Source organism: Pelmatolapia mariae, linkage group LG9 (genome assembly GCF_036321145.2).
Source record: "Pelmatolapia mariae isolate MD_Pm_ZW linkage group LG9, Pm_UMD_F_2, whole genome shotgun sequence".
In the NCBI taxonomy this organism is placed as follows: domain Eukaryota; kingdom Metazoa; phylum Chordata; class Actinopteri; order Cichliformes; family Cichlidae; genus Pelmatolapia; species Pelmatolapia mariae.
The window spans coordinates 33,181,917-33,192,451 of record NC_086235.1 but is presented as its reverse complement, the minus strand read 5'-3'; the positions used below and the strand labels follow the sequence as shown (position 1 = coordinate 33,192,451).

The window sequence follows — 10,535 nt, the reverse complement described above, 5'->3', positions numbered from 1 at the left end:
TGTGCTGTGATCTCTCATTTGCACAAGGAAGAACCCATAAAGTATATATTTCAGCAATACAATGCCAAGTTGTGTTTTCGTCATCTTTCACTGATTGACTTTGTAGGAGCAGAGCTCCTTAAATCCTGTATCCAGCAAGAACAGGAAAACACTAGGCTTCCAAAAGACATTTTTCTTCAGGATCATGTGTGATGCAATTTTCCCATTATACCAAATATCAAAGGTGCTTTATTGGATTGAGATCTGGTTACTATGGAGATCATGAATTGATTTGAGGTTTGTGATATGATGCATTATCTTCTGACAGCTGGAGGGATGGGCATGGTCAGCAACGGTACCCAAGTAGGCTGTGATGTTTAAACTGTGCCCAATGTGCCCGAAGTGTGTGGTTCATGCTTTCATATTTATGCCAAATTCTGACCCGACCATTCCAATATCGCAGCAGGAATCAAGACTCTTCAGACCAGCCAATGTTTTTATGTGTTATAGACAGTGTGTGTGATGTGTGCCTCTCTGCACACACTATCATAAATACGCATAACTAAAGAAAAATACAATATATAGTGTAAGAAAGAAGAGGTTAATAAGATCAAGATCCATCAAAAAAATGATAAAGTATGAATAACTGTGGGTTTATTGTATCATTAATTATATGACTGCAGCTCTGATTTACTTTTAACATATTTCTGACCTTTTCATAAAAAGTTGGGAAAAGCAGTGTGGCAAATCTCACAGGCATTATAACCCATTTTATTTACATAGTGCCAAATCACATTGACAGTCCCATCAAAGCATGCTACATCGAAATTTTCAATTTTTTGGACCATTCTCTGCCAACCTTGTAGATGGTTTAGGAAACTCTCAGTAGATCGGCATCTTCCTAAATACTCATACAAGCGTCTGTGAAGGTTCTCAGTCATCCAGGTCATCATAGTCTAAGGAGCTGGGAAAGAAAAGCGTCTGGACTGGCTTATGACTTGGTGTCATAAGCCACCGCCTCTGTTCAAAGATGGTTGCTCACAGTGGACATAGATGGGGGTCCATGAAGTCTGTGGTTACTGCAGCAGTAACCAGAGACTTCACAGGCAATTTGTTATATATACAGTAAATATGGGTGTAGCCATAATGACATGGTTTGTGTGCTACAAACATAGAGGCATAGAGGAAGGTAGAGCAAGACAAAGAGACAGGAAAATACCAAATGTCGAGCAGGATGGGCCAGATTAATAATAACCAGCATTCAAAATAGAAAATCATAAATCATAAATCCAACCCCCAAAACCTCTATCCCATCTATCCAAACTAAAAAGGCTTTATGAAGAAGAGAGTATCCAGAGTATCCAAAGTTGTAGGTATGTTCTAACCATAAACCCCTCTGAAAGTCTGTGCCATAATCTCTCTGACCTCTTCTCCTCAGTGAAGGTGCAGAAGGAGCAAGAACTGAGCTGTGAACTCAGGGCAGTGTATTCTTGGCCTGCAGTGGTCTATTGCACACTTTGAGTTTGCAAATTCTAGTTTACTTGACCGCTTTCCTAAGATTTAACACTATAACAGGTCCAGGTGGGTATTTTCATGTTTCCAACAGTGGGCTGATATTAATGCCACTACTGTATGTAGCTGTAGGTTCAGATATATGGATATATTTGAGCTGTATGTATAGTTTGACCATGATAAAAACAAATCAAATGTTAAGACTTTGCTTCCTGGGTTCCCATTCTTTGTTGTCGTCATTTTTAATTCTTTAAAACCTTAATGTGTTCGGGTGCCACATCATTTGAAATTAAAAATAATTAACCGATAGAGGGCTGACACCCCAAAATGTAAAGAAAAAAAATGATATGGCAGGTTAGCCCATTTTGCCAAATTTTTATTGCTGAAACTCAAAATAATACAGAATAATTTGTATGTCCACCATGTGCTTGTATGCCTGCCTAACAGCGTTGGGGTGTGCTCCTATTGAGACGGCAGATGGTGCCCTGTGCGATCTCCTCTCAGATCTGGACCAGGGCATCACTGCACTCCTGGACAGTCTGAGGTACAACCTGACAACTTCAGCCGAACTGAAACATAATGTCCCAGAGGTCAGGAGAGTATAAGAGCCAGTCAGCAGTATCAATTTCTTCATCCTCCTAACTGCCTTCATACTCTCAGCCCACAAGGCTAGGCATTGTCGTACACCAGGAGGAACCGAGACCCACTTGGCCAGTGTAGGGTCTCACAATGGGTCCAAGTATTCCCTCTTGATACACAGTGGGACTCTGGGTGCCAATACCTAGCCTGTGGGTGGCTCCATGGCTTCTCCAGACTCTTACAAGTCTGTAACATGTGCTCTAGGTGAACCTGCCCTTATGTGTGAAAAGCACAGGGTGCCAGGTGTGGGCCTGTCAATTCTGCCAATCAGCCTCCACAGTACCCTCATGAATCTGTTTCTGATTTTTTGTTCAGAGGTCATCTTGTAGCTCTGGCAATGCTTGTCCTTTTCCTCCTTGCACAAAAAGCAGATACTGGTTTAGTTGATGGGTTAAGGCCTTTGTACAGTCCAGTCCAGCTCTCCTAGAACTGCCCGTCTCCTGCAATCTCCTCTTGAGAGCGTGCTAGGAGACACAGCAAGTCTTCTGGCAATGGTACGTATTGATGTGCCACCCTGGAGGAGTTGGATGAACTTCCATCTTGTTGTTCTTTGTAGGGTCCACATATCGCCTCATGTTGCCAGTAGTGACACTGGCCTTAGCCAAATGCAAAACTAGTGAAAACTTATTGCCCCTCTAGTGCACCTGTTGATGCCAAACACCAAAGGTGCTAAAACTGATGAAAAAAGTGTTCCTTTACTTTTTTAAAAAAGTAGTATAATTTAAGAACGTAATTTCCTCTTGACAGAGAACATCTGAAGCAGAGACAGATTCTAATCAAGAACCAATGACCATAAACTGAAAAAATACCCAACAGAAAACAAACCATGGTTTGTGCTGAAGCAATGAGACTCTAGTAGTGTAATATTATCAGCACATAAGGATCATTTATTGTAACAAATAATTTAAGTACTGATTTGATAGAATTTGCATATACACAGGACATGCATTCATCCAGGCACAGCAACATATGTTGTTATTGTAATTACTGTATAAAATTATACAATTATAATTGGCTGTAATGATATTTAATCAAGTTTCATGCCATGAAAGACTTATGGACTGAATTACAGCAGCAGGAGAGAGAGTGAGCGAGAGACGAAGGGAGGGCAGTGACACACTGAAACTCGTTTCTCTGGTGCTCTCTCGCTCACTCTCACTGTGCCTGTCTTACCCGGTGCCTTTCGTTCTTTGGGGGAGGAGATTCAACGACTCTTAGCATCACTGCAGAAACAGAGAGAGGGCGGAGCAGAGGGAGAGAGAGAAAAGAGCTGGAGAGATGATAGCAGGAGGCGATGAGACAAGGAGAGATTTAGAGACTGCAGCAGCACGAAGCGCAGGAGAACAGAACCGACAGCAGCGGTGTCTGTGAGAACAAACACACCTTACGCTTTATTTTATGTGTATCTAAGTGTTTGCACAGTGTTTCTGATCAGTACTTATCTCTGTCGGTTTTGCTCTGATGACTGATTTAAGTGAACTAACCAACCCTGATCAGTACTGACAGGTAGTGCTCAATTGATATTCAACACCAGTGATCCATACTGTAGGGCTATGCTGTGTGTGAGTTCTCCTTTTGTGTATATGTGTGTTTTGTTATTGATTAGTAACAACTAGCAGTGATTCATTAAGGCTTGAGCAGTGTGATCAGATCAGTCAGAATATTAAATAATATGTATCAGTGTTATATTTACTGATTGATTATTGATTTGTATTTTTGAAGTGGTGACTGATTTGCTGCAGTAGTGATCATATGTCACAGTAGTAGTGATTACAAAGAACAGTGTTCATGATTTTTACCTTCAACAATAGATTCATTTATTAAGAACAAATTGTTTTGATTACTGATTGGTGTTGAACAGTACTGATTTGATAGCACTCATCAGTAGGTATCATTCATATTGATCTGTATCAGTCATTATTAGACAGTAACATGTACCAGCCAGTATTTGCCTTCAGTATTAGTATGGCTGGGTGTAGGAGTCAGAATTAGGAGAGTCAATCACACGGTGTAAAGGTTCTGCTATGAAGCAGTAGTGCATGCTGGGAGGTGTAGTTCCTGCACTCTTAGATAAAAAATTGAACAGGCAAATGGGTTTAATATCCATCACGTGTCTGTCACTATGAGAATATTAGTGGTGAAAACTCACTTAAGAATACCAAACTTTGTACTGTTTGCTGAGTTTCAGTATCGATTGTGCACAGATGAATCAATTAGCAGAACTGATATTAAACTAGTTTATGTCTGTCCCTCCAAACAACACAGGCAGCGTGTGATATTATAACACATCTCTTTATCTGACACTCTGTGTCTCTCTGACAAGAACTTGGTGTGACACAGTCCAGCTGAGATAGAGGTCAGCGGGGCTTAACCTGCTGGGCCACCATCTGATTGGTGGGTGGTGATGATCGCAACAGGTGGATTGTTGAGAATCAACGCACGCCGACAGGACTCGCTATCCAGACCACATAAACCACACGCACAGAAGAAGAAGAAGAAGAAGAGGTAATGCACACTCACAAATAGACACGCATTCAGAGGTGATGTAACCTGGCTGCGTGTGTTTTTCGACACACCTGGGGGTTAGTGATACAATGACACAATTAACCAATGTCCCCGCCTCCCAAACCCTAGGAGGAGCGAGGTAGTGGTGGTAAAGGGGAAGCTGAAGTTGTGTTCAGTCTCGGGTCTCGTGGCTGCACTTGGCATTCTGGTTCTGGTTGTGGGTGTGGTCATGGCAGCTCTGGGCTATTGGCCTCGTGATGGATTGTTCTTCAGCTCTCAGCCACAGGAGGGCACCGCCATGGCTTCTGTCTCCTCAGACACCCCAACAACTGCACCTGCTGATGCCCAAGTGAGACACTACACCACTGACACTGTGTGTATTTTACTGGGCAAAGTTGGTTTTCATATTTTGACTGTTGTAATGCAGTCATTTTTCACATTTTGTCATAAAGTGTTTCTTATCTTAAGCCAAGTTGAACATCTGTCTGACTGTTTCCAGCGAGAAGTGAGAGAAGGTGTACTGGAATCAGATGACGTGGGAGATAATGGAGGAAGCGATGATGGTTTTAACCAGACAGAAACCATAAATGGGACGACCAGACATCTTTCACAAGGTTTTCTACAGGACTTTCTGGACAGGTAAACAAACTAGCCTGTCTGCTTTAGCCGAGGCTGCCAGAACAGCTGTAAAGGCCCTCTGGGAAGTTCTGGACTTGCAGGGGAAATATCTCTTCATATTGTGGATGAGATAGTAGGGTAACATTCATATCATGTCACTGCAATCAGTTAGACCAGGGGTCCGCAATCCCAGTCCACGAGGGCCGGTGTCCCTGCAGGTTTTAGATGTGTCCTTGATCCATCACAGCTGATTTAAATGGATAAATAACCATCTTGAAGTTCTCCAGAGGGCCGGTAATGAACTAATCATGCGATTCAGGTGTGTTGACCCAGGGTTAGATCTAAAACCTGCAGGGACACCGGCCCTCGTGGACTGGGATTGGGGACCCCTGAGTTAGACTCTATTACACAGTTCAAGCCACAGCTCAAAACCCACTTGTTCACATTATGGTTTTTAAATCCTACAGCGGTTTTAATTAATCTTGTTGTTAATTTTGTGCTGTAAGGTGACCATAGATGTTTTAAAAGGAAACAAAAAAATAAAAATTATTATTTTTATTACTATTAATGGTTAACAGAGAGGTTCTTTTTTGAAGGCTGTTTTGCCTCTAAAAGTTCTTGGGTGATTCTAAAAGTGACTAAGGGTTTTAACAGGACTTTACGTGGTTCTACACATCTTTGAGGAGGTGACATAGAGATGCCCGTTATAATCTCGTCAGAGTCTCCGTAGGAAATTGAAATTGCTTTGAAAGAAGTTTAGTTTCTACTCTAAAGCCCTGTGCAAATATGAAACAATTCACTGCCTCACGACTGCTTTGCAGATTGTGGTTGCATATAGAGAAGATGTGGCCCCAAACCTTTAAATTCAGGTGTTGTCAGTCCCAATGCCACAAGTATTGAAAATTTAAGCACCCAGCAATCTTCTTTGTGAAAAAAGGGGACATTGTTTCTGAAATTTACTGGATTCAAGCATAGTATAGTAAGAAGATAAAACATTTGCAACAGGTCAGTTGGGGAAATTCCTTCAATTCCGTCCTCCAACATATTCCACAATCAATGGCATTATTGCAATGTGGAAGTGCTCAGGAACCACAAGCACCCAGCCACCGAGTGGCAGTCCACATAAAGTTACATAATGCAAGTGCCAAGTGCTGTGGTGCATAGTTCATAAAGGTTGCCAATATTCTGTTGACTCAAATAACTGCAAAATTCAAAACTTCCTCAGCACAAACTGTGCTATAAGCTTCAAGGAATGGGTTTTCTGTAGATATCCACATACAGTGGCTTGCAAAAGTATTCGGCCCCCTTGAACTTTTCCACATTTTGTCACATTACAGCCACAAACATGAATCAACTTTATTGGAATTCCATGTGAAAGACCAATACAAAGTGGTGTACACGTGAGAAGTGGAACGAAAATCATACATGATTCCAAACATTTTTTACAAATAAATAACTGCAAAGTGGGGTGTGCGTAATTATTCAGCCCCCTTTGGTCTGAGTGCAGTCAGTTGCCCATAGACATTGCCTGATGAGTACTAATGACTAAATAGAGTGCACCTGTGTGTAATCTAATGTCAGTACAAATACAGCTGCTCTGTGACAGCCTCAGAGGTTGTCTAAGAGAATATTGGGAGCAACAACACCATGAAGTCCAAAGAACACACCAGACAGGTCAGGGATAAAGTTATTGAGAAATTTAAAGCAGGCTTAGGCTACAAAAAGATTTCCCAAGCCTTGAACATCCCACGGAGCACTGTTCAAGCGATCATTCAGAAATGGAAGGAGTATGGCACAACTGTAAACCTACCAAGACAAGGCCGTCCACCTAAACTCACAGGCCGAACAAGGAGAGCGCTGATCAGAAATGCAGCCAAGAGGCCCATGGTGACTCTGGACGAACTGCAGAGATCTACAGCTCAGGTGGGGGAATCTGTCCATAGGACAACTATTAGTCATGCACTGCACAAAGTTGGCCTTTATGGAAGAGTGGCAAGAAGAAAGCCATTGTTAACAGAAAACCATAAGAAGTCCCGTTTGCAGTTTGCCACAAGCCATGTGGGGGACACAGCAAACATGTGGAAGAAGGTGCTCTGGTCAGATGAGACCAAAATGGAACTTTTTGGCCAAAATGCAAAACGCTATGTGTGGCGGAAAACTAACACTGCACATCAACCTGAACACAGCATCCCCACTGTCAAATATGGTGGTGGCAGCATCATGCTCTGGGGGTGCTTCTCTTCAGCAGGGACAGGGAAGCTGGTCAGAGTTGATGGGAAGATGGATGGAGCCAAATACAGGGCAATCTTGGAAGAAAACCTCTTGGAGTCTGCAAAAGACTTGAAACTGGGGCGGAGGTTCACCTTCCAGCAGGACAACGACCCTAAACATAAAGCCAGGGCAACAATGGAATGGTTTAAAACAAAACATATCCATGTGTTAGAATGGCCCAGTCAAAGTCCAGATCTAAATCCAATCGAGAATCTGTGGCAAGATCTGAAAACTGCTGTTCACAAACGCTGTCCATCTAATCTGACTGAGCTGGAGCTGTTTTGCAAAGAAGAATGGGCAAGGATTTCAGTCTGTAGATGTGCAAAGCTGGTAGAGACATACCCTAAAAGACTGGCAGCTGGAATTGCAGCAAAAGGTGGTTCTACAAAGTATTGACTCAGGGGGCTGAATAATTACGCACATCCCACTTTGCAGTTATTTATTTGTAAAAAATGTTTGGAATCATGTATGATTTTCGTTCCACTTCTCACGTGTACACCACTTTGTATTGGTCTTTCACGTGGAATTCCAATACAATTGATTCATGTTTGTGGCTGTCATGTGACAAAATGTGAAAAAGTTCAAGGGGGCCGAATACTTTTGCAAGCCACTGTAGTGTATAGTCTGCTGTTATGTTCATACATTTCTTTAACATCCTCGATAGGTTTTTCATCCCCGCTCAATACTGTAATCAGTACTGCACACATGCCACCAATGGCTATTTCAGTCATCATAAACATTTCATTGTCTCGGATCAATTGCTAATTTCTTCTTGTATGAATGCTTCTTGACTGTGCTGTAGGAGATTAAAGTTGATACTAGTGAGCTTTAGCAGTCTATTTGGAATTTCTAAAACTCAGCATGGTCCTAAAAGTACTTCAGGGTGTTTAAGTAGCTCTCCTAAGGATTGGTCTGTTTTCTGATTGTCTCTTCAGGTATTTGTACTCTGATAGACTGAAGGTCTTTGGCCCACTCATCATGGGGATTGGCATTTTCCTCTTCATCTGTGCCAATGCTGTTCTGCATGAAAACCGTGACAAGAAGACAAAAGTCATAAACCTGAGGGACATTTATTCCACTGTTATCGACCTCCACAGCCTCCGGAAACCCAACACTTCCTCCTGCTGCTCAGCCAATCCCCCCAACAGCATTGTTAACTATATCCAATCAAAGAGCCTGGAGGCTAAACCCAGGGCATACCCTGACTCCCTGATAAACAGAAAGGGGGGAGGAGAAGGTGTGGGAGACAGTGGTGTGGGAGGTGGGCTGTTAACCATGCAACCTGGCAGCAGTAAAGGAGCAGGGGAAGGTTGGGGCAATGATGGAGGAGGACACGCAGTCTTCAGTATATACCAGGAACAAACAGATGCTCCTCCTCCCTCCTCTTCGCAGAGATTTTCCCTCCCCCAAAGTTTTAGCCCCACCCACCTCTCCACCTGCTGGACCACAAAGAATATGCTAAGCTCTTTCACCTTACCTCTGCGCCGCCCCAAACCCCCTGTGCTGCAGAGAAGGCACTCAGCTCGAGCCAGGACCAACCAGGGCTGGAGAGGGGACAAAGGAGAAGAGGAACAGCAGAGGAGGGACAGAGGAGATGACAAACCAGGGGAGGAGGGTTATGGATGCCCCCCACCTCCTCAGCGCTACTCTAGTCCCCCCCCAAATAGACCCCTTCAGGATTCATTAACAGCTTCTTGCAGCTCCTCCGGCCTCTACAAGGAAGCACCGGGAGGCTCCCAGGCCCTGCTCCTCCTCTCCTCTTCCTCCCTCACCCCCTCCCACCTGTCTCTCTCCTCATTTTCATCCACACCACTGCCGCCCTGCAGGAGACACAGCCTGTCAACCAGCATCATCATCACAGGTTATACCAAATTAAAACACAGAGACAACGATTCATGTTCCCCATCATCACACAAAGTGATATCACAGGGTAGGCATCAAATGTCAGAGGAAGTGACATCACAAAGAAAGTACTCTAACAAGGAGAAGTTGAGGATGATCTCACAGAAATATTCTGGTCTGACGCAGAAGAAAGACCAATCAGGACTTGACTCAGAGACTGACAGCACAACTCAGTATATGACCGAGAAACATTAGGGTCACATTCAAGGACTGTGTAAACACTGATTGTGCGAAGACGTCGAAATGGTGTGCGAATGTGGCTCTGCTGGTTTCTGAATTAGCAATAAGGAGTCTTCCAGAGAAGCAACAGCACAATATTCAAGAACGTGCTGTTTAGCTTTGTTGATCAGCTCTCTAAACTCTCACTGGAAAAGTTTGTATGGAATCTTTTGCCGGCAGAGTATGTGCAACAAAATGTTTCTGTGTTAATGTGGTAGCTCTCAAATAAGGGGATATTAGCCATCATCTGGAAAATGAATGGAATGACTTTCAATGTACGGTATTCTGGGTTCCAAATGAAAAAGTGCAGACTCATCCATCACTTTAGTCTTCTGCATTAGTACATGACCAAATAACTACAGAAGAGCACTGTATCCACCAAAGTGTTTTGTGCCTCAGCCTTTTCATGCTGGTTATTATTATGGATGTCACAGGTAATGATATCCTGAGGAATCTGAAGTCAAGCTGAATGTAATTGTTTTGTGTATGAAGTTCGATGTTATTTCCAGAAGACATGTATTATTTTTATTTTTGTGAATGCAGTGCACTTCTGTAAAATAGCTTCAGTTTTTGTCAGTATTATGGAAAATTGCTTGAAGTAAATAATAAAATGTACAGGTAACACATACCTGTTGTTCATATAAGTTACTCACTGTAATTAGGATTTCACATTTTGTTTCTATGACCTTTGCTGTGAGTTAGTTTTGACTGCATATCAAAATGAATCAGGATAAGTCAGCATTAAGCAATCTCACTACAAAACCTTAATTTAAATTGTTGGGAGGATGCCCAATGTCTTTAGTTATTTCTATTAGTTTATCATTTGTACCCTGGAATACATGTAAGCTGGGTCACATTACTTTCTATCAAGTGTACATGTTAACCTAAAA

The 10,535-nt window shown here is 42.6% G+C and overlaps 1 protein-coding gene across 2 annotated transcripts; it reads left to right on the top strand.

Moving 5' to 3' along the window:
* The first annotated feature begins 3,428 nt into the window (after positions 1-3,428).
* Positions 3,429-10,212, top strand: tmem200ca (transmembrane protein 200C, genome duplicate a). 2 transcript variants are annotated; one of them, XM_063484068.1, is made up of 5 exons: positions 3,429-3,497; positions 4,454-4,635; positions 4,765-4,984; positions 5,135-5,274; positions 8,460-10,212. In XM_063484068.1, the coding sequence occupies exons 2-5, from the start codon at positions 4,535-4,537 to the stop codon at positions 9,619-9,621; spliced, it is 1,623 nt and encodes a 540-aa protein (XP_063340138.1). In that variant the 5' UTR covers positions 3,429-3,497; positions 4,454-4,534; the 3' UTR covers positions 9,622-10,212. The 2 variants fall into 2 exon arrangements, with proteins under 2 accessions (XP_063340138.1, XP_063340137.1); XM_063484067.1 differs by having other exon boundaries at positions 4,765-5,008.
* Positions 10,213-10,535: the final 323 nt, after the last annotated feature.